The 23415-nt window shown below is 49.9% G+C and overlaps 9 protein-coding genes across 9 annotated transcripts; 5 read left to right on the plus strand and 4 right to left on the minus strand.

Annotated features, from left to right (window-relative positions):
* Positions 1–2965, plus strand: Z518_08171 (uncharacterized protein; the record flags this gene model as incomplete). The annotated part of the gene is made up of 9 exons (XM_013413914.1): positions 1–208; positions 271–540; positions 649–1100; positions 1153–1438; positions 1545–1741; positions 1813–1973; positions 2023–2051; positions 2111–2115; positions 2360–2965. 9 exons carry the CDS (start codon positions 1–3, stop codon positions 2963–2965), a joined length of 2214 nt encoding a protein of 737 aa, XP_013269368.1.
* Positions 2966–4081: 1116 nt separating this feature from the next.
* Z518_08172 (uncharacterized protein) lies at positions 4082–5080 on the minus strand (the record flags this gene model as incomplete). The annotated part of the gene is made up of 1 exon (XM_013413915.1): positions 4082–5080. One exon carries the CDS (start codon positions 5078–5080, stop codon positions 4082–4084), a length of 999 nt encoding a protein of 332 aa, XP_013269369.1.
* A 1216-nt stretch (positions 5081–6296) lies between these two features.
* On the plus strand, positions 6297–7484 carry Z518_08173 (uncharacterized protein; the record flags this gene model as incomplete). The annotated part of the gene is made up of 2 exons (XM_013413916.1): positions 6297–6325; positions 6395–7484. 2 exons carry the CDS (start codon positions 6297–6299, stop codon positions 7482–7484), a joined length of 1119 nt encoding a protein of 372 aa, XP_013269370.1.
* Positions 7485–8152: 668 nt separating this feature from the next.
* Z518_08174 (uncharacterized protein) lies at positions 8153–9625 on the minus strand (the record flags this gene model as incomplete). The annotated part of the gene is made up of 1 exon (XM_013413917.1): positions 8153–9625. The coding sequence occupies one exon, from the start codon at positions 9623–9625 to the stop codon at positions 8153–8155; it is 1473 nt and encodes a 490-aa protein (XP_013269371.1).
* Positions 9626–11512: 1887 nt separating this feature from the next.
* Z518_08175 (uncharacterized protein) lies at positions 11513–12202 on the minus strand (the record flags this gene model as incomplete). The annotated part of the gene is made up of 1 exon (XM_013413918.1): positions 11513–12202. The coding sequence occupies one exon, from the start codon at positions 12200–12202 to the stop codon at positions 11513–11515; it is 690 nt and encodes a 229-aa protein (XP_013269372.1).
* Positions 12203–15548: 3346 nt separating this feature from the next.
* On the plus strand, positions 15549–16513 carry Z518_08176 (uncharacterized protein; the record flags this gene model as incomplete). Its single annotated transcript, XM_013413919.1, has 3 exons — positions 15549–15992; positions 16064–16195; positions 16253–16513. 3 exons carry the CDS (start codon positions 15549–15551, stop codon positions 16511–16513), a joined length of 837 nt encoding a protein of 278 aa, XP_013269373.1.
* Positions 16514–18107: 1594 nt separating this feature from the next.
* On the plus strand, positions 18108–21113 carry Z518_08177 (uncharacterized protein; the record flags this gene model as incomplete). The annotated part of the gene is made up of 1 exon (XM_013413920.1): positions 18108–21113. The coding sequence occupies one exon, from the start codon at positions 18108–18110 to the stop codon at positions 21111–21113; it is 3006 nt and encodes a 1001-aa protein (XP_013269374.1).
* Positions 21114–21151: 38 nt separating this feature from the next.
* On the minus strand, positions 21152–21783 carry Z518_08178 (3-hydroxyanthranilate 3,4-dioxygenase 1; the record flags this gene model as incomplete). Its single annotated transcript, XM_013413921.1, has 2 exons — positions 21152–21701; positions 21755–21783. 2 exons carry the CDS (start codon positions 21781–21783, stop codon positions 21152–21154), a joined length of 579 nt encoding a protein of 192 aa, XP_013269375.1.
* Positions 21784–22197: 414 nt separating this feature from the next.
* Z518_08179 (18S rRNA biogenesis protein RCL1) lies at positions 22198–23415 on the plus strand (the record flags this gene model as incomplete). The annotated part of the gene is made up of 1 exon (XM_013413922.1): positions 22198–23415. One exon carries the CDS (start codon positions 22198–22200, stop codon positions 23413–23415), a length of 1218 nt encoding a protein of 405 aa, XP_013269376.1.

A 23415-nucleotide genomic window follows, 5' to 3' on the forward strand; every position in this document is an offset into this window, starting at 1 on the left:
ATGGACTCAAAGCCATTGATGGGTGGCGGTCAGACAACGGCGAAGATGTCGCTCCTCGGGGATGAAGAAAACCGTGCAATGATGTCTCACCGACGCCATTATTCCCGCGTCAAACGTGCTGCGATCCTCTTTCTGGGACTGTCTGTGATACTTTCGGCTCTGGTTTACTTTCGGGACGATGTACTTCCAATGTACCTCCGCATGAAAGGTGAGTAGACTGCTTCAGGGGTAGTGGTCTTGAAATGGGATAACCTGACCAATATTGGTAAGACTATCATCACAGGGAGCGACATCGCCATCATCACCACGCTGGTATCTGCCTTACACCTGCTTGCGTCCACGCCTCTTCCGAGCTCCTGTATAACCTCTCGCCCGACTATAAGACTCTTGATCCCTGTACCGACTTTGAGGAACTCGTCTGTGGCGGATGGAGGGATCGTCACGATCTCCGTCCAGACCAGGGCGATGCGTTTACCGGAACCATCATGTCCGAAACCTCCGAGATGCTCCTGCGCCACATCCTGGAAGCCCCTTACCCTCGTTCTTCATCAGCAAGTTTCTGTCCAAATCTCACCATGTCACACCGCTAATCAAGTTTTCAGCACTCATACTTCTCCCCGGCACGGCTGGACACTTGTACCGCATCAGCAGACGAGGAGAACTTTGACAAACTCAAAGCTGCCTATGATGCTTGTCTGGATGAAGATACTATCACGGCCATGGGCGTCGCTCCTTTGATGGAAATCCTCAACGGAACGTCGGACTATTTCTCCACCGGACCGGACGCACTATCTCATACCATCTTGTATCTGGCCAAATTGGGGATCACCGCGTTGGTATCGACAGGTGCGAGCGCCGATGACAAGGACCCAGATACTGTGGTCGTGTCCGTCTCCGCTCCTTGGCAAATCGGCTTGCCCGCCAAGGAACTGTACAAAGATGAAAAGATCTTGACAAAGTATGAAAACGTCGCTTCGCAGGTCATCTCGGCTCTCCACCCTCACTTGGCCATCAAAGCCATCGATGCCCATGCTCTCGTGGAGTTTGAGAAAAAACTTGCCACTGCCTCTCCTAATGCCGAAGATGCCAACGATGTGACGGTTGGTGGATGAACATAATCTGTCGTGGAATCTTTACTGATATTCCAAGCAGAAATACTACAATCCCATGGCAATGAAAGATGCGGATGCTCTCGCTCCACAACTCCGACTTTCCCAAATCCTCGACGGCCTCGTGCCTTCAGACTATAAGCCGGATAGAATCATCGTCATGGCTCCGCAATACGTGAAAGAGCTTGGCAAGATTTTATCGGACACGTCGGAGGACACCATTCACACTTATTTCCTCTGGAAAGCTATACAGTCGTACGCCGAGTACATCGAGGCTGATGCTATCACTCCTTACAAGCGATTCTCTAACGAACTGCAAGGCAAGGCAAGTCTCCAAATCCCCATATGGGATGATGCACACTCATACTCCATAGGACCCCGACTCCACTCCTGAACGGTGGAGGACGTGCGTCGGTCATGTGGACGCTGGCGTAGGTTGGATTTTGAGTCGCTTCTTCGTGGAGAAGGCCTTTTCTGCCAAAGCCAAGGAGTTTGGTGATCAAGTTGTCTCCGACATCAAAGAACAGTTCATTGAAAAACTCAAGGCTACTGCATGGATGGAGAACGAGGTGATCGAGTTGGCGATCCAGAAAGTCCACAACATCGTCCAAAAGATCGGATACCCAGACAAGGTAGGTGTGCTCGAGAATTGCACTCACAATTGCCTGTCAGGACGGATTGGGCTGACGCTTGCTCTCTTCAGAGTCCGAATATCATGGATGCAAAGGTTCTGCGGAACTTCTACAAACAACTCAACATTACGTCATCCACTTACTTCGATAATGCAGTCTCTATGAGTCGCTTTTATGTCAGCCGTGAGTGGTCTGCGCTTGGCAAACCAGTCGATAGAGATCAATGGTACGTGTCTCGTGGGAACAGTGGACCAGGTATTGAAATACTGACCGAAATTTAGGGACATGACTGTCCCGACCGTGAATGCCTGTATGTCGTTTCCCTTTCCCCCTCTTTCGAGAAATCTTATTTGCTGACTATCGCTTTAGATTATGTAAGTACTCTCAAAACATGTTTTGGGACCCTCGAGGCAAAGCTCTGCGATTGCTTGGCCTAGCCTCATGCCAGCGGTTCTTCGCGAAATTATACGTGTGGTTGATCTCGCGACATGTGAGCCCGGGGGGAGTTAAACCATGGGAGCCGTCTCACTTAGGATTCTTTTGACCGAGCTTTCACACTCTTCCACTCATCCCATTTACCAGACCACATTGCTAATACAAGTTTGGCGAGAAAAACAGAATCCAGCCGGAAATGAAATAGTTTTCCCAGCTGGGATCATGCAATTCCCGGTGTTTGACGTAAATGTTCCCCAATACCTCAGTTACGGTGCCTTTGGAGCTGTTTCTGGCCACGAGCTTTCCCATGCCTTCGATTCCACCGGCCGCCACTATGATCAAAACGGCAACTATACAGACTGGTGGACTGAAAAAACTGTGGCAAGCTTCAAAGAGCGAGCAGATTGCTTCGTGCAGCAATATTCCAACTTCACAATCGAGGGATCAGACAACAAACCCCTGCACGTCAATGGCCGTCTGACTTTGGGCGAGAATATCGCGGATGCCGGAGGCCTGTCTGCAGCTTTTGCGGCATGGACGAAGCGCGCGGCAGAAAAACCTAACCAGGATCTCCCTGGCTTGGACTTCTTCACCCAGGAGCAACTCTTCTTCGTCAACTATGCCAATTGGTGGTGCGGCAAGACCAGGAAGGAGACGGCCATTCAGCGTATTTATACGGATCCACATGCACCCAAGTGGGCGAGGATTTTGGGGACGATGGCCAATTCGAGAGACTTCAAGGAGAGTTTCCATTGCGAAAAGAAAGAGCCGGTTTGTGAGTTGTGGTGAAGCGTTACCATATGAATAGCATGGCACTCCAAGAACGAACCGCAGCTCGTGCATGGTGCGCTGTATTTCTGTTCAGACCCAAATCGACTTCACATTCGGGAACGGAAAAGGAAGGGAAACATCATACTGGCCAAGGAGGAAAAAGCAAAGCGTGATAATGTAGAGTGATGCTCCAAAAGTTCAAGGTTGTCTGTGTAGTTACCTTATGGTGGATGAAGGGGCGTAGATGAGATGGACATCCCATTATACTTGAGGCAGATAGTGGGAGCCTGAGTTTTAACGCTATTCAACGCAGAAAGAGAGGAATAGAGATAGGATGTCCCTCTCACACCCCACAAAAGTCATTTCATTCTTCACCACGCATTCAGTCTGCTGGGTTTCTTGGCGTTTCTAGAAGGTTAAGCATGAACGACGGAGATCCCTAAGAATATGGGACAGAATTGAGGATTGCGAATCAGGGGTCATCCGAGAAAGGATGGAAGCGGGATCGAGCACGACCGGCGTGGAATGGAGAACTCGTGTGAGCGCGGAATGTCGAGGTGAAAAACTCGATGGTCCTAATTGAACAGGTACGGGGGCGACGAGACAGGTGTGTGTCAGTGAAATTAACATCTCGCCAGTGTCACCGTTGGCAGCGACAGGGCCCTAGGCACCGTACTTGGCACTACTCATGAAGGCCGTATTCTGCCGTCTCCACAATGCCGGAATACTGATATCTCCTAATGCTTAGCCGTTCATGGCGCATTTGCATTTCTCGTTGCTGTCTAATTTCTCAGAGTATTGGCGTGGATCTGAGATGAAAAGGAGAGGGTATCTGGTACTGCCCGTTATGACATTTTTGAATCGATGGAGAAGTGATGGTCGGATAACCAGCCTCAGCTTCGAGGGTACGATCTTGAGGTGTGTCAATGGTGATGAGAGGAATGATTTGCCAGCCAAAGGTCTTTGGTTCTCTTGGTGGATCTATCACTGAGTGTCAGGGGCCGGGTGGAGCCATCCATTCATTATAGCACAGTCCGGAGGAGAACATGGGAATTTCCATGATCAGGCTCGATCGGAGGGATGATTGACGCCCATGTCGCTTCCGATGCTCATTTACCATCCACGTTCAGAGCTTCACATATTCTCGATCTTAAACCGCACGTCGATGTCCCCTTTGCCCGGTGGTATCGGTTCGGAATCCTCATCAAATAGGGTCCTCTCAAAAAACCGAACATTCATGTCTTTGTCAGTGAGGACAATAGTTTGCTTCTGTGTTCCATAAAGTCCACTGACACCCAGCGGATGTGCTTGCGTCGGAACATGATTCGGGGGACTATGGTGGCGAATCGGAGTATTATGGCCGATAATGTCGATCTTCTCATGCTTTCTTGCCGTACGCATCTCGTCCTCGGTCAGGCCAGTCATGTCCTTCCGTCCGAGCGTGGGAACAAATATCGAATCGCGCAATCTTGGGATGTAGGCTTCCAGACCGGCGTCATCGTCGTGGCCTTCTCGTGGCAGAGTATCGTAACTCAGAAGATCAAGAAACCTTTGGATCAACTGATCTTCCGTTTCGTTCTTTTCGACACTGTCGCGGATGGCATTGAGCATGAGCTCTTCGCCGAGGGTGACTTTCTTCCATGATCGATCCGAAAACGCTGCATTGCTGAGGCCCACCGTTTGAACGGTATCACCTGCGATCCAGGGGACTTGACTTTGGTCTTGGGCACGGTTGGAGATGACGGCTAGCTTTTCGCCGATATTTCCACAGGCGAGGCTGAATCCTCCAGCATCTTTGGCTAAGCCGGTATTGACCACATTTTTGACAAAATCTTCCACGGGGCCCACACTTTCGGCCAGAAACTTTCGAATGATGGCTCCCCGGCTGATGGCAGAGGGTGGTGGTGTCGTGTCTTCGCGGTAGTTGGTTAAGACGGCAATCTTGCCATTTTTGGTCACTCCTAACCAGGTGCCATGAATATCACGAAGCATATCTCGACCTCCAAGGACGTGGGAGTCCGGTTCTGGCCACCATTTCGCCGTCTCAGTTGGACGATTGAGAAATTCGTCCCGATTATCGATGAGAATCAATGGATACGAGGGATGTGCTGTAGATATGAGTGCGATACACATTTCGATAGATTTCAGGTATGCTTGACTGTGCAAGAAAATCGTAAAATTCGAGAGAAAATGTGAAAAGAGGATGTCGAGGTATATATGATCAAGCATGAAATCCCTTCTCCGATGCGTATCACATGACCCAACTGTCCCTCCCGGTAGCCAGTTTTGGATTGCCACATGCAAGCAAAGAAGCAGTCAAACGCTCACAGGAACGAGGGTGTTTGCCAAACGAAAGACGCAATGATTTTCTGTCTCGAACAATTGTGCCAGGTTCTCCTTCGCCGTCTGCTGAGGTATATTTGCCGGTTGAAATGTGAGTTCCGTAAACAGCAAAAAGAAAGAATAACATTAAAGAAAAATTTGGAGCCGAGGCAGAATCAAAGCTAGACGGGGCCAAGGCAGAATAAGCCACTGACCCCGAGTGAGTGATGTATGCGGACTGATTCCTTCCCCGTACACAAGAGTCCGAATGAGGTCGCGGCGATGCCTGAGGAGCGAGATCTTTGTATAGCATAGGACTAGAACTTACACTGTTGTTCCTCTCATACTGGAGCCCTCCACGATGGTTGTCACTCTTCCGAATGGTAGAAAGATCTTTGGATGGCTCCCGGTCTTCAACCCAGGGACCAATCCTTCACCGTAAGTGTGGGTACAAGATGGGGAGGGGTCGTACTTCGCCTCCAGGGTCGCAGTATCAAGTGACTTGTCCGAGTCATCTTGAGCATTTGGTTGTTGGTAAGGGAAGATGCTACTCAGTCGATGATATCGAGAGGAATCTTCTGTAGAGCGGACGAGCACCTGGTGGCGGCACAGGTACTGGGGTGGCTTGATGACTGGCCCCGAGCCAGCTAGTGCCGCTTATCGATAGTGCCGATACTCGATAAGACCGGATGACGTGTAAGGCTGAGTGTGAGCTCATCTGGAAGTTCTTGGGGACTTTTAGTGACGCACGAGTCCCCTGATCGCTCTCATCACCCTGCATCTCCCTCCGCAGCACCACACGACCTGCGCCTTTCCGCCAGGCACACCAACACTGACGCCTCTTTCAATTCTCATAGGTGTCCAGAGATCAAAGAAAAGAACAGCTTGTACTCCTCAACTCATATCTATGTTGCCTTGTCTCTGAGGAACACCGGTACAAGTACTCCAGTTTCTCTGCTGCATCCTCTGCCACTCACCTCACTTCCGCATATCCCATGTCCGCCGACCATCATACCTCCCATTGACCATGTTGGGCTTCATTGCAGACCTCATTGCGTGAGTGAAACCACAGCGACTCAGTGAATGTCCATCCAGAAGCGTACCGGCCACTCACTCCTCTCACAGTTCTATCACCACCATCCTCCTCCCTGCCTACCTCGCCTATAAGGCCCTCCGGACCAACGACCCGGCACAAACACACCCATGGCTAATCTACTTCATCATCCTGGCTCTCACTCTACTCCTAGAATCATGGACCTTATTCGTCATTGGATGGATTCCCTTTTACTCCTGGTTCCGCCTCATCTTCCTCCTCTACCTGGTGCTCCCACAGACCCAAGGAGCAAAGATTCTCTACCTTGACTACCTCGAGCCCTACATTGTCGGACATGAAATCCGGATTGATCAATTCATTGGAGACGCACATGAGCGACTACAACAGATGGGTCTAGGATACCTGAATGTGGCGATTGAATTTGTTCGAGACAAGGTCTTGGGTCAAACCAGTCCACAGCCTCCACCGTCCCAAGCTTCCGGGTATGCGAGTTATGCACAAGATCTCCTCTCGCGCTTCGCTATGCCTGGAGCGCGTACCACCGCACCCACTCAGCCTGGCACGACCTCTGCCGGCGTCTACGGTATGGTCACCCACCTGGCTGGCGCGGCCTTCGCTGGGTCAACATCCCGCTCAGCAGCCACGGAATCGGGAGCCACCGAAGCCGCATCCATTCCAGGATCCCTCGTCCCCGATGTTCCTGGATGTTCTTCGGCCGAGAAATCAGGTTTCATCTCCGCACAGCGTGAACGACTCTCTGGCCTCCTCAAAGCTTTAGATACAGAGCAACAGAACCTTGATCTCGCTTATGGGTCGGGCCCAGGACAACGGCCATCAAGCTCGGGGTTGGGAGGCTTGAAGACGAAGTCGAGAAGTGAGCAATCCTTTGAGAATGTCGATTATGATGATGCCACACATACACCGGGCTCATCCAGTTATGGATCCACGCCGCCAAAACTTGTGATTGAAGGTCGTCGAACAACCAGTGGTAGCTGGATACCTGCCGGTGTGAGTGGATGGTTCGGTGGTGGAGGAGGCGGAGAAGATCGAATTGAGAGAGATCGAGATGACCTAGGGTCAAAGGTCCCCCCGAGATGGTCGGCGGCGAGGGATATCACAGAGGAAATAGCACGAAGCACGGGCGTGGATACGGGGAGATGAATTGAGAGAATTTTGTCAAAGTGAATTGACAGATCAAACTGGCGAGCTTACGCAGCCTGCCGGATCCCCGTGATGAAATCACAAGTGATGGGTCACTGGTGTCAGCTGGGATAATACCATATGACATGCAATATGCTGGGACTTGATCAAGATGTCCAACTCGGCTTGGGTACATGTAAAACCATGTCAATGTCATTCACAAATGCGAATGCCACATCCCATTGAGTATCTCATACCGAAGGTCCTGTTTTTTTGAGCACACCCCAACTCCCTTCCAAGTGGAAGACGATTGCTCCGTCTCATCTTCATCCTGAGCCAAAATTGTACTCGTACGCCAGATCGACCGTATCGCATGTACATGTAATATAACATATACTCAGTGATCGCTCACATTGTGCATTCCTGAGCCAAAAATCCGGGTTTCGCTCAAACTCCGAGACCCAAAATCAAAGTTCAACGTGCTTTCGCACTGTATTGCATTGCTTCGCATACCTCCCATCCCTCCCATCCATCATGAGGTACAAGTCATACACATCGCATCCATATGCCATATCAGATATTCCAGAAAACGTAAACTTTTACCAAAAAGGGAAGGGAAAAAAAAAGAGGGGGAGGGGGGCCCATCAGTGTCGACGTGCTAGAAGGACGAAAGTGTGTTGTTTGGGCAATTACTCAGCGGCTGTATCTCTCCGCTCTGTTCGAATTCTGAATCGTTCTCGGAATCGTCGTGCGAGACCAGATCTTTCATCCTCTGTGGGATGGTGTAATCTGGACCCAAGTGTCTCCTGTCTGAGTCGTCTCAACGCTGCAATACGTTCTTCTCGAGACCCCGAGGCAAGGTGACGAAGGTGAGCGACGGTTTCCCTTCGTCCACCACGATGGGGACTCCCTTCACTAGTAATAGCCACCGGTAACGGAGGTGGTATTTGGCCTTCTTGACCAACGGGAAGAGTAGCACTAGAGTCCCTACGTTCAGTTCCCTCGTTTTCGCCTTCTTGAGGTCTCAAATCGATTCGGCACAACGGACACGTGCCACTGACATTCAATAACCACGGGTCAATGCAGTCGGGATGGAACTTGTGGTTGCAAGGTAACACCCGAACTTCCTCGCCCTTGTTGAAGTCCTCAGTACATATGGAGCAGCCCAGGTGACCTTCTGCATCAGTGCCATCGGCATTATTGGTGGCAATCGCAGCGGGTGCTCGGTCGGAGCCGGAATCCGATGTTGTCGCATTTCCTGTGGCCACCGTCTCGTTGGTGGAGCTTGGATTGGGGGCAGCAGTCTGAACATTTTCAGCATTCATCTCAATATCCGTGCCCTCGGTTGGTTTCTTCGGAAGATCCTCATGGTCTCCAAATTTGACAATGGGAAGCGTCTCCAGCATGGCACGTGCGATACCTCTTGCTCGACTTTGTCGGCCTCGGCCCACGATGTTTCGAGGTCCATATCGTTCTGGATGCCTATGTGCTCGGATGGCTCCGGTGACAATGATGACCACGAACAAAGCCGTGATGATTCCAGTGATGGAATATAAAATAATCATGGCCACGGCCGTCGTTGGAGACTGGCCCAGGGAACCATTACCGTTGAATTGACTATCGGAAGCATTCGTGTAAGTGTTCAGATCGGGAAGAATGGTGGCCGTTCCAGGGCTTTCCTGGTTGAGGTTCAAATCAGCCAGGCTGGATGCTAACATGGCGTCGGTGGTGGTTAAGATGCCCCCAACGGTGGGGAGGTTGCTGAGGCCCGTGGCCGTGCAATGGTCACTAGTCTCGCTGTAAAGAATGACGACGTTGGTCCGAGGGGAATTGACGACGATCTGGAACACCTCGCTGGCGTCAAGATTGCCGGTATATTTGTCAGGATCACAGGAAAGGTAGGAAAACTGATTCGCGTCGACAATGTCATTGGCATTGCTAGCATCGACATTAACCAGATGACCAGCCACATTGACTTGGAGGAAACTGCTGTGCGAGATCTCCGCATATTGGCCCAAAGGCGCTAACTGAACGGCGGGAAGATCGGGAAATTCTGTGCCATTCATGATAAACCGAGGGGAGGTGGAGGCGGGATAGAGATCTTGAGTGCCATTTGAAGGCATAATGGTTTGGGCGGCCACTTTCGAGGCCGATGCGGCCATGGCGACTGTTACCCATCTCTCATAACGTCGAGAAACCCTCATTTCGTCCGTATGCTGTTGCAGCTGGATGCTTTGATGTCAAACTTCACAACTCTTTCGACCTTCCAAAACCCCCGCTTCTCGATCGACGACCCGGAACCGACCAGTTGGGGTCGTTTGACAAAGAAAGGTCAATAACACCAGACGGAAAGAAAATTTTGGTGGACTGGATCAGGCCTTTATTGTGCGGTAGAAGGAGGATTGTCACAGTGTCATCGCTCGGAACATTAAACGTTCAGCCGAATTGATTCGCGGGTTGTGGTGATGCTTACTTCCAGTAGTGCGGTTGAGGTCAAGGAATCGGCTGCAACAAGGGTGGCAAACACGTCGTGCGATGAGTCCAGTTTGACATCGGGATGGGAAATAGGAGATGAAATTGGAGGGGGATGATTTGGAAACAGTGCTGAGGCCGTGACCAAACCGAGGACGCAGGCGCTGCGTTTCGTATTTGAGGACTAGTTACAGATTCGAGTGGTGCAGATGATCGGAAGACCGGGTCAGCGAACCAGGATTTGGAGAGCCCAGTCGATAGGCTTGGGAACGACGGACCGAGTTGTAGGGGTCCACGACTTCTCGGTTAGCCTCGAGGTGATAGAGAGACCAGGCGGTTAGATAGTAGTTTTTGGGTTCGTTCGTCGCGGGATAAACCCCCAGTCAGCGGCAGGGCCTTGAAGGACTTGGTTGTCTCGTATTCACAAAAAGTATTTGTGATTATCTCGCATCTGCGTGGTGGACGAGCAATCTTCTGATCACAGCCATGCAGCGGAGTCGATGAGCGAATTGATTCCCAAAACAATAGGCGTTGCCAAAACAGGGATCAGAAACAAAAGGGGTGATGTCGTATGCATGGCGGCGCAGGAAGAGTTGCGAGTTGATGATTTGATGGAAGAAGAGCGATGGGGCACGAGACCCGGGAGCCGGAGGGAGAGCGGGAGTACAAAATGTACAGTACAAAAGTGTTCGCTTATGAAAGTACCCCTGCTACCCTCTCACGACCGCTCGGAAGAATATCTTTCCACGCCGAGATGCCTTGGATGGCACGCACAACACCTTGTACCAGGCCCATGTAACCGTCATCAAACCCACTTGTATATCAGCTCGCAAGGTAATACTCAATCGAGCCCGCCTCTTCCAATATACCTCGGCCGTCAATCAATCTCCAGCCTCTATCGAATAAAGAACTATTCGAAAGGCCAAGCGAATGGACATCCAGTTGTACGATTGACATCAAAGCTTACAGAACTGTAGACTGAGACTTTTGATGGCCATGGTCTTTGGACTTGAACACACAGCTCCCTCTTGGATGCGAAGGTACAGCTGCCTCCTATCTAAATCCGCCATGCAAGTATCTACGCGAATGACACCGAGTACACAGAAGACATCAAATCCTTTCTTCAGTGACTAACTAAGCACAGGCCAGGATGATCTGGGCCCTAGAATTTATAATGCAGTGGAAAACTCCTATACACAGTAGGTTGTGTGTGCATTAGTAGTCTGTGCGAAGATTTCTATCTGTTTTGCCAGCTTTGCTCTTGCCACTTTGTATATAGTATCTCATGTACCATCAATTTCCCAAAACAACGCCGCCGCGGCGATTGGCTGTTTCTCGTTTGGCTAGATATGTATGCCTCGAGATTCGCTCTCGCCTATCTCAGATATCTTGATCACAAAATGACTGCCAAGGCAGGAAATTCCGGAAATCATGGCTTTGTATTGGTACATCAAGGCCGGAAGGCGTCGAAATCATCTCTGTGGGGTGTCAAGGTGTCAAGTTTCGATGAAGGTACAGCCACATTTTCAACAGAATTGTGTTTTTTCATGACTTGGCCGTCCGTAGTGGTTCTGTATTTAAGATTGTTGTCTCCATCTCCAAACACTCCATTCGCACAAGCATTCATCATCCCAGTCGTCAATGTTCGCTCGCTCACGCCCTTCATCGATGGCTTCCATTCCTCCAGCTTCCAAGAGACTCCACAACTCTCGAATCTGGTCCAAATATGCCACTCGCATGGGATAAGTGACAATCACGCGCGATTCCGGCCCCTGTGCTAACCAACTGAGAATGGTCTTTGAGAGCAATTCGGGATGTTCCTCCGAATACACAGTATCCGCGGCGACAATTACGCTGGCTTTGTCTTGATCGGCCAAATAAGATGTCCCGGTTTGCAAGGTCAGTGATTCTGGATCACCCCAGTCCAACGTGCCGCATTGGACCAAAGTCGCATTGACAATTGCGGCATTGAGTGTGATATTTCCTGCCAGGCCAGGGACAATCCCTTGCAGATCGGTGAGTATGACGGGGACCCTCCAGAGAGCTGCGGCCATCAGCCCGACTAAGCCTGTGCCGGCTCCGAGCTCCAAGACCGGGATAGCCTTCGTGAGAGAAATCTCGACATTGAGCTTATGTAGCAAGCTGGCCAGAACGAAAGAGGACGTCCATGTTTGTAGACTCAAGCCCTGAGCGCGGAGAGCAGGTTCTGCGATCTTGACTTCAATGAATTTATTATCGCCGCTCGGGATGGAGAAAGAGCGGGGCATTCGGCTCTGAGCGAATGCTATCCAAAAAGGTCGAACAAGTTACTTGATAGGAATCTTGAATTTAAAGGACGAAAACCCGTTTCTAGTCGTGTGGTAGCTAGGATACGTGACGGTAGACCCTGTGGATAGATAGGCATTCTCTACCACTCTAACCAGCCGGCTTTATTCTCATATTGTTTGTAGCCGTGGGAAGAGAATGTATGAGCTAACTAGAACTATCCGCTGGAGGTGGCCGCTTTATGTACATATACTCCGTAAACGAATGTAGTCTAGCATAGGCTAGAGTCCTTGGCAGAAATCTACATGGGTGTGGTTCCGGCCAAGGCGCCAAGGACGGCTCCTGTAAAACGGCCACGATTTGTCCATAGATTAGGCCAGTCTTGAACACACCTCCCCCTTCCCCTTTTTCCATCGTTTTCGCATCATGTCCTTGATATACCCAGGTGCGTTTGGTATCCTTATCGATGATCTCCGTCATTACTTGGCTCTTCCGGTCAGAATGAACCTTCTGCGCCCATTAGAATTGGCGACCAAAACCATTGTTTTCGAAACTGTCAATCTGAAGTTCCTTCATCCCCAATTTCAAGATAGAAACGGATTGTGTTGTATGCGTCCCGCAGTCTTGCGCATACCATTGCAAGACGAGCAATGCCAATGGATTTAACAATGGTTCTCCTTGCACAGAGACACATTTCTCCTTTCCTTGCAGCATCCAGTCTTTTACAGGTCTCCTTTCAGGGGAATCACTGAATCAGCGTACAACTATGACTCGGATGACTTCACCCACATGACAAGGTGACTGACGTGCTCTTCACGACGGGACTTCGTATAATCCTGCCCTGCAAGGGGGCCCTCTCTCAAAAATAACAAGTGGCATCAACACCTTCTCAACCATCGGGCTCTCCTTGCCTAGACCGTTGTTTTGAATCGTGGATATCAAGTCTGAAAGATTTTTCAGCCCTTTCAAGTTGAAAAGAGTTCCCTGAATCTGACCTGGGGGATGACCATGACCAAACGATCGGAGTCCTCAGTACAAGAGGTTGTCCTTCACTTTACATCTTTACTCGGGTCATTGCAACAATTGTGGTTGCTCTCTGGCCGTATTGTCGAGACTTCGTGATGCGTGCATTAGGCATGGATGACGGAATTCTCTTAGCTGGTTTCGTATGAGTGGTAAGTCTCTCTGAACTGTTCAGTGTTTAACGATGGCAGATACTGTCCATTGGACAGACATTCGCTGAATACAAGGCGCTTACGCTGGGCCCTGGGACAAACATCTCTGCGATATTCCCTTTAATCGACTGGAGTACGCTCGTGTCCGTTTGGCTCATCGAATTCTTCTTTCCCTATGGCAATGCATGTACCCAAACCTCCATCTTGCAGGTCTGCCGCAAAATCTCGCCTGAGAAGTCAAAAGCATTTGTCGTCAGACTCTCTTGGGCAGGTATTGTTTTCACAGTCATCTCCAATGTTGCTTCCAGGTTGGAATTGGTGTTCGTCTGTCGTCCTTTCACCTCATACTGGAAGCCTTATAACCCTACATATACGAAAAACCACACCTGTGGAAACGAGCATGTGCCGGTCGTTTAGATTGTTGCAGTCAGTCGTCTTAAATGTCTATGCCTCTATTCTGCCAATGCTATTGATTAGGAAACTCAATTTATCAAGAAGACAACGGCTAGGCCTCCGCGCCCTATTCTTCGTGGTAATGGGATGGTAAGCTCACATATGTAAGTACGATAATAAGGCAGGAGGTTTCGTTACGGACCTTGCCCAAGCGGTTGGCAGCTGCTGAGGCACACCTTGCAATCGTCTGCATCGCCACCAGCTCTAAAATCCCTATTCAAATACAAGTTCTCTCGTTGCTCTCAGCTTTCAAAAGGACTTGCCTCTGTCGATTCGAGCTCATCGTACCGGCTGCTTTGCCGTTCTGCCCTTCATCTTCGGACTCTTCACCACCAATCGTGTTTGGGGTAGAGGCGCAAGTTGAACTTGCGGCAGTAGTCGCAATGTCGGTGTCGGATAGATTCGATTTTGTAGCGATGCATGGGAATCTTCGCAAACCTGGTCAACCACATTCAAGGACCAGATGTGAAGGAATATTCTAGCCCATAATTGTATCTCGCCCAGCCAGGCCGAGTCCGGGTGTAGGATATCGCGCCGGGAGACTCTCTTCAATGTAAGCAAACCTGAGGGGCCTGGTAATCCTAGAATGGTGGGTACTGGAGAGGCTGTTGTTGCAGTAGACCCAAAATCACCAGCCACCCACTTGGCCTGCCAGTCTCTTTGTGATATGTGGCGACGCCAAGGCTGGTAGAGATCCTCGGAGGCGTTTTACGCTTCATAAACGCCTCGAAACTATACAGTCTGACGGGGCTCTTGGACCCCTTCGAAATCACATCACGATCACCAGGCGAGTACTATAAAAGGGATACCACAAGCGAGTCCGAGGACTGCCGTTTTCGGCCGCTTCGACCCCATTTTAGGTTCACCATCCCGTCCGTATATTCTGCCTCTGATACTTTCACGAAGCTTAATGTACGCTTCTGAGAACATCGCGCGCGAGGATGTTTTCTGGTCTGCGGGGAAAGGTCCTAAAAGCTAGCGAATGGCAACCAAATCGAGTGGGGTATATCGAAGCGTGGAAGTACAGCAACGTCAGCCTCACCCGGTCTTCGAAAACGAGCAAACACTACCATGACAAATTCTGATATTGGGTTACAGATCCGCACAATTTCGTCGTTCAACTTCAAGTCCGGCTACCTCAATGACGACCAGATTCAAGCATGGCTGAATCAAGATGGCATATTTTCGCCGCCGAATCCATTACCCGATGCCGGTCGTCTCCAAAGCTGCATCCGCCTTGTACTTTGTGAGCGCACTTCCCTTTTTCCACCAGGATTTGCCATGTCAGAGGGAGCATTCAGGACCATTGAGACAGAGTTTGCTCTCTCTCCAGCTACATTGTGTTCTTTCGACGCTCCCGCCGGTTGTTACTCCAGTCACTCTTCTTTCGATAGCGCACGCCCATTGAGAATAGATAAAATCAGTATGTCCACCAGAGGCTACCTTCTTGGATGCACATATTGAGTGTTCAGACATAATCTTAAAGGCTCCACAAAAATATGAGATTCGTAACTATGGCCTCTCGTTGACCTACGATCTCTCTTCCGGCTCCACCTGCGGCCTCCTGTGCGGCGAGAACCTTCTCACCTCAAGAGCCATTCGGCCTTGCAGTCCTTCTCTGGGTGCTTGGCCTCCTGGTAGCCCTGCTGCGCAAATCCATTCGTTTCTGGAAAACACACCCGGCCACTGGCAGCACCCTATGCTAATCCCATGCGCAACGATGGCAGATCATCTGATGTCTCTGAAGTCCTTTTGCAACGACGACCTCAACCGAGAAGTCATGATGGTGGAAGAAGAACTCGGCGTCACAAGGGTTGGCCGTCGGAGGAACTTTTCACCGCACAATGAGCCGTGGCAACATGGCGAAGAACGGATAGATCAGGCTCTGCCCCAACTATCAAGATCAAAAATGCGACATCTGACTGTGCGTATCAATACATACTTCACCAAGATTCTTTTCAGCAAGAGATCTCCCGAGTGGCATTGCGAAGCTTCACGATTCCTTTTAGACACATTCAACAGGTTTTCCAGTATTCAGCTCGACGACAAGCCCGAAACCGAGCAATCTCTGAAAGAGCTCTTGGAGCATAACATTGTTCAAGCTAAGGCTCTAGCAGATGTGGTCATGAATCTTCAAAACAGGATGGAGTTGCAACTCAACGTGGTAAGGTTCAGTCTCCAACACATACATTGCAATTGCGCGTTCATTTCCCAACTCATCTTTGCTTGCAAAAGTTGTACAGTTTTGTGGCCCAGCACGATAATCAATTGAGCGCGCAGCTAGCAGCATTGAGTGGGCGAGACAGTACATCTATGAAGATCCTCGCATTCATAACAGCGGTCTTTCTCCCAGCAACAGTTGTCGCTGTAAGTGTCCCTGTCATTGTCAATCAAATCAGCACAATGGTACTAATCAATGAACAGACTCTTTTCAGCATGGATATGTTTGATTGGCAGAACGCCACCTCCAAGAACGTAGTCTCGTCTTCTGATGAAGATAATGGACAGACACATACTGTTTCCCCACAATTCTGGATTTACTGGGCCGTCACGATTCCTCTAACCATCGTCACGCTTGCTGGCTGGGCGATCTGGTGGCGCGTCGAGCAACGAAGATTCGACTTCGACCTGATTCAAAAACAGCAAGACTCGGAGGAGTTCTATGCTATTCCTAGGAGGACGTAGTGATGAACTCGGTTTGGAAGGGAGCTACAGCCTTGTCCTTGCCAACCACCTTCATACCGGCTTCATCTCGAGACTTTTGTTGAAACCAGGACTTTCTGAGCGTGAATTAGTCTTATGGCCCGGACAATGAGGGAGGGAAATATGCTATTGCCAGCGAGAATGGTATCCGGCCTAGAGTAGGTTAGGTGTCCATTGAAGATGAATATTCTCGACATGCTTGCTCTTCGCCGGCGCAGACGCCGTCAGCCCTAATTCTCGGCGGAGAACAAGAGTGAGTGTCTCTAGTTCTGGACCTAGGGGTGATCCCAAGTGGAACGCTTTCACCACCACTGGTGATTGTTTGAGCTGAGTGGCCAAAGATAGGTCCGTGATCAGTGTAATCGGCCCTCATCAAGCGTCTTGGTTGACGATCTGCACGAGAAATTCGACATGAACGGTTGTCATCTCTTCTGGAACGTTCGCAGTCTTCGTTCGCATTGTAGTTCGCATCTGTTTCCGAGGTATAGGCATTTGCTGTATCGTGCTCGCAGTTATAGTCGATCTGACTTGCTGCTAGACGGTGACTCGGCTTCACGACAGGGACCTTTCTAATAGTATGGCTTGGAGGGTTGAAAGAAATGTCGACGTTGAATTTGAGGACTGGCTCGAACCGTTGATTATTCCCCATTTTTGTAAGGCGTACCTTCTTAGATAAAGAGCATGAGGTAGAGGTAGGACGTACAAGTGAGTAAGACGTCGAGAGAGTTGCTGAATTATATAGATGCGTTGGTTTTCTTTCGCAGGAAGTGCTGCCCGACGCACTCCGGGCATTGCTCGTCGCCACGAATGCTACTGATAATGATATTACAGTCGCAGAAAAAGTTCGCTATGATTGATCTGTAGTAAGCCCAAGTTTCGCAAGAGCGAGTCCGAGTAGACAAAAACAAATTCCCCTGAATGGAAATGCGAAGTTGAGGAGCAGCAGCAAATGGTCAATACCGTAATATCTTGCATTTCTTCCCCATGAATACCCACGAACGGTCGTGCTTCCATTCTTCTGCAGTTTATGCCACTTAGGTCTCGTAATTACAATCTCTTTCTTTCATGGATCAAGAAACCGTAAGATGACGACAGACCGGGAAAGGGACAAAATGGAAGGTTAAGTACCACTAGAAGTTTCTGGGATGTTCCTTTGGCTCTCTCAATATCCACCAGTTCTCAAGCCACCCTTTCTCAAGCTCATCTCCTTGTGCTGTTTTACTCCGTCTTGACGGAGTGTTCATATTGTAGTTTGTACCGTTTGCACATGTGTCAATTCAAGCCCAGTATCCCCAGCACCACAGCGTCAGTCTCTTCCTTTTGTCCAGAAGAACATGTATTTGGTCTTTGACCGGGGCATCAAACAGCAAACTGGACAACACGAATCTCACCTCCCGAGATGCTCCTTCTCTCACTTTTTCTGTTACAATTTCGCTGCGATTGGAACGGAGGCAGAAGAGGAGAGCGGCAGGGTGGCCCCCCTTAAAGCGGCGAAACTTCACTCGAGATCTCCGCGTTTACTTTTACGCGTTGATCAAATTTGGTCGCGTCATTAACTCAATTGCAACATTGTGTGATGCGTCTGCTCACGAAATCGTTCAATGGCCGAGACTTGCGTCTTCTACAGAGTGTCATATGGCCCAGCGCTCTCTCCGGACCCCCCTCTTTGGTTTCTCCGTCCATCCAATCCCATACTGCACCGTGGACTCCGACTCGGGGCGGCCAGTGCAGAGGAGCGAAAACAACGACAAGGAAGAAGGTGAAAGAGCTCCAGCAAGGGGCAATACCAGCAGAATCACTTCCTGAACTACCAGGCGATGATGAACCCCAATATCCGAGTGTGCTCCAGGGCGCCAAAAATAACATGGCGAGATTTGAGAACTGCGTCCTAATCACAAGAGTGGGAAACTTCTACGAGTTGTATTTTGAGCAAGCGGAAGAATATGGCCCCCTCCTTAGCCTCAAGGTAGGCTATAAGCAAACAAAACTTGGTCCTGTGGCTATGGCTGGCTTCCCATTCTTTCAGCTGGATCGCTTTCTGAAGATGTTGGTCCAAGACCACAATAAATATGTTGCTATTTGTGAGGAATTCCTCATCAATGTCTCTGGCAAGGTCAAGTCAGGTGGTTTGAAACATGATCGCCGTGTGTCGCGGGTAGTGACTCCAGGTACATTGATTGATGAGAAATTTTTGGATCCTTACGAGAACAATTTTCTGCTCTCTGTCCATCCGGAACCCTTGTCCGTTGGCGAGGGTCTCTGCTCAGAGGATAATGTTGCGAAAACTGCCTCGGAGCAAACGATTGGACTGTCATGGTTGGATCTGTCCACCGGTGATTTCTTCACCCAGACTGCAGACCGAAGTTCACTGTCGTCCGCTTTGACTCGGATCGCCCCTCGTGAAATCATCCTTCCCTCGAATGTCTCCGAAGAAATTAGGGACGAGGTTCAACAAACAGTGGGACACGACCACCGGCTGCTGACATTGCATCAAGTAGGAAAGGAGTTTACATCAATGTCGGGCTGGAATGTCATGCTAGAATCTCCTGTGGCTGAGAATGCCGATGACATTTTCAAAACGGCGGAAAAGTATGCAGGACATCGACTTCTGGACTATGTACAACATCGTCTGCAGGGCCTACAGCTTCGATTACAACCGCCGCGTCAAAGAGAGCTTCACGCGACCCTGAGGATTGATCGGAACAGTTTGCGAGGACTTGAGGTCCTTGAAACTACTCGGGACGGGCTTGGGAAAGGCAGCCTGTTCCATGCCGTGAGAAGAACAGTCACAAAAAGCGGTGCTCGTCTTCTACGAGATCGCCTCACATCGCCCTCGGCTTCTCTGGCAGAAATTAATGACCGCCTCGATCTCGTCTCGACATTTGTGGAATCGGATGAATTAACGGACTCACTAATATTTCGGCTACGACGAACACATGACGTTCAACGCATAGTCCAGAAATTCGCCCTCAATAAGGGAGATGCTGATGATATGTTATCCCTAGCGGGCGCCATTTCCGAGACTGTGGCTACTCAGGATCTTTTGCAGGCGTCTGTCAGACCAAACAAGTTCGCAGATGCAAGCGTCGAAACAGAAGTGTTGGATAATCTCCCTTTGCAGAAGCTCTTACAGCGGCTCGACTTGGATGGTCCCGGCGAGCTTCAGGCCCGCATTGTCTCTGCTATTGATGAAGAGGGCCTCCTGCAAAAACATCGCCTTGAGGAAGATGAAGCGGCAAGTGTGGCAGCTCTGGCGCACGATACCGTCCTGGAGAGTGCTCCAGAGGAGATTGAGTCCCTTCCGAAAGCCATTCGCATCCATGGCAAATCTGAGGAGCAGAAGAAAGATGAAATTGAGCTGGAGGAGCCCTGGATTATGCGTCATGACGCAAGTGATGTATTGCAGCGGCTGCATGAAGATCTTCATTCTCTCGAAGTGGAGAAAGTCGCTTTGGCAGAGAGGTTGAGAGACGAATTGAAAGCCCCGACTTTAATACTCAAATCCACACCTGGTCTTGGTTATATTGGTCATATTCGAAGCGCTACCGGCTTCGATAGGGAAAAGTTGGAATCACTGCAGGCAAGGATGGTGTCTTCTTCGAAAAGCACTCGATCTTTCTATCTGAATGATTGGACACGACTTGGTCGCCGAATTGACCAAGTGATGCTGAATATCAGAGACGAAGAAAAACGGATCTTTTCGTCTCTGAGAGAATCAGTCATTCAAAACCTTGTCAAGTTACGACGAAATGCAGCCGTCATGGATGAATTGGACGTGGCAAGCGCATTCGCGACATTGGCAAAGGAACAGTCATGGGTTCGTCCTATTCTCAACCCTGGAACCGAGCACAAAATCATAGGTGGACGACATCCAACTGTGAAACTTGGATTGGAAGAGCAAGGCAGATCTTTCGTCAGTAACAACCTTGTCCTCGACCACAATGAACGAATCTGGCTTGTGACTGGACCTAATATGGGTGGAAAGAGTACGTTTCTCAGACAAAATGCACTTCTCACGATCCTTGCCCAGTCTGGCTCGTATGTCCCCGCTGTACATGCTGAGATAGGACTTGTGGATCAAATCTTCAGTCGAATTGGAGCTGCAGATGATTTATTTCGGGACCAGTCCACGTTCATGGTGGAAATGCTAGAGACAGCAGCGATTTTGAATCATGCAACTTCACGGTCATTTGTGATCATGGACGAGGTTGGGCGAGGCACCACTCCTGAAGATGGGACAGCGGTGGGATATGCCAGTCTTCATCATCTCTACCACGTCAACAAGTGTCGAACTTTGTTTGCAACTCATTTCCACGTATTGGCGGATATGACCCGGGATTGGCCAAAATTGGCATGTTACTGCACCGATGTGTTGGAGGACAATAGCGGCTCTTTTGCCTTCGTCCATCGACTGAAGAAGGGAATCAACAGACAATCTCATGCATTGAAAGTGGCCAAACTTGCTGGATTGCCTCCTACCGCCCTGAAGGTTGCAGGAGATGTTCTGAAACATCTGTCAGAAGAAAGGAGTGGCATACAAGCACGCGCCATGGCAGAAGCTGAGCGGTCTGAACGCACTTAAATGGCCCCAACGGGATGATACATTTCCTAGCACACCTGTCATTCCGGTGGGAACCTTGGTGGTTGCTGTATCTCACCCTCGGCGGGTTTGGAGGTTGCCATTGTCCCGCAGTTTTTACACGTCCTGACTTGAGGATCATTCTCAAATGCCAAAACACCTTCCTTGATTTGCGTCCCTAGATCTGTCAAGTGGAAACTCGCCTCATGGACGATATGTCCGCAATTCTTGCAATACCATCTCAGAGTGTCAACGGAATCTTCCGGTCGCGGTTGTTCTAGCACAATGCCGACTGTGTCTGCAAATCGTACCGGGTTATGAGGAGTGTTCGCAGGCAATAAGAAAAGTGAATTTTCATGGATGGGAATGTCGACCGGCATATGGGGATTGGTCGAGGTATCCATGGTCTTGAGTAGCATGGAACCTTTATGTTGGTAGAAGAATTCTGGGGTTGTGTTGATATGGTAGTCTGTTCGAGCGTTGGGGCCGCCGACCACCATGACGGTGAGGCCGCCAGTGGAAGGAGATGAGGGGTGGTACACACAATAGTTGTTGATGGGCGGCTGAAGGAGGTGGGAGTTGTCTTTTAGCCTGCCCAAGCGTCAGTTGACGTTCTGTAACATTAATGAATGCGGTCTGTATACCATTTCGGCAAATTTAATGCACCAGTCATCTTAACTTGAGGGCCCGAGGTGAAGCGTTTCCGAGAAATCGAATTGCGTCCGGAGTGACCAGGAATTCAAAACAGTCTTTTTGAGCGCCGCAGACGTATCCCTATTAGATATCAAAAACTGCGACAGCGATGGCAATTGACAAATGAACCACGGCCCGCGGGTGAGATGGAATATGAGTCTACAAGGATGATGATCGGTTGTCGTCAATTTTACTCTCAAGGAACCGGCCGAGTTGATATGTCCGAGTTAAGATGTGCTTTTTTGGTGATGTGCCCTCTGAGCGGAGGCAGACGCGGTGCGGAGAAAATTTTGTGCGGACGACGAGGAAAAGGTTCAGCATGCAAATCTGTATAGAATGACCCACGATGCACACACGGGAGCATTGACTGCATTGTAATATCACCTCTGGCCTGATGCCGACGTCTCAACCTCCCCTCCGCCTCACGTCCCACAAGTCCCTCACCTCCAGACTTGTTCTCTCCACCCTTCTCGGCCGTGCCATTCACATCGACCAAATCCGACCCAACTCCCCTACAAACCCAGGTCTCGCACCGTACGAGATCTCCTTCCTCCGTCTCCTAGAATCCGTAACCAATGGGTCCCACATCGAAATTTCATACACGGGTACCATCCTCCTCTACAAACCCGGTTTAATCACGGGTTCTGCACCAGGAAGTGGCGCCTCGAGTTCAGGCGTGTTACGGCACGACATTCCGGCCAACAATACACGGGGGCTAAGTTACTTTCTACTGCCGATATGCCTCCTTGCACCGTTTAGCAAGGCCAAGTTCAATATCTTGTTCACCGGACCTGGCGTAATCACCAGCTCCACGGAGAGATGGGGCGATATGAGCGTGGACAGTGTTCGGACTGCGATTCTTCCACTCTATGCGAGGTTTGGAATCGAAAGAGATATTGAACTAAGGCTTCTCAAGAGGTCTAATACTGGATCGGGCGGAATGGGCGGTGCAGGAGAAGTCCAACTTCTGTTTGGTCATCAAATTCGTCTACCAAAGACACTACATCTGCTCAACCCCGGGCGTGTGAAAAAGATCAGAGGCGTGTCATATTCTACGGGTGTGAGTGGAAGCAACAATGCAAGAATGATAGAAGCAGCTCGTGGAGTGCTGAATCAGTTTGTGGCCGATATCTACATTTTCTCCGATGTGAGCAGTGCCAGCTTGGTACCTGCGCCAGAGAAAAACAATCCAACAGCAAAGAAGAAAGTGGGTTTAGGATTTGGCTTGTCTTTGGTAGCAGAGAGTTCAACTGGGTGTCTGTATTCTGCGGATTGGGCCAGTCCACCTGAAGGAGGGACACCACCTGAAGACATCGGCAGAATGTGCGCCTTTCAACTTCTAGAGAGCATTGAGAGAGGCGGTTGCGTGAGTCTCGAGGCTGCCTCGACCATCATTACGTTAATGGCTATGGGATCTGAAGATGTCGGAAGAGTACAAATTGGACAAGATGTATTGGCAAACGAGCATATGATCCAATTGGCGAGAGATCTCCAGGTCTTTGGAACTGCAGGCTGGGGCATTAGAGATGCCGACAGTGAGAAAGGTGAAGGACAGCTCTTGGTCAGCGTGGTAGGAAGAGGAGTTGGGAATGTCGGACGGAAAATTGGATGA

The sequence above is a fragment of the Rhinocladiella mackenziei genome (assembly GCF_000835555.1).
Source record: "Rhinocladiella mackenziei CBS 650.93 unplaced genomic scaffold supercont1.6, whole genome shotgun sequence".
Classification (NCBI taxonomy): Eukaryota; Fungi; Ascomycota; class Eurotiomycetes; order Chaetothyriales; family Herpotrichiellaceae; genus Rhinocladiella; species Rhinocladiella mackenziei.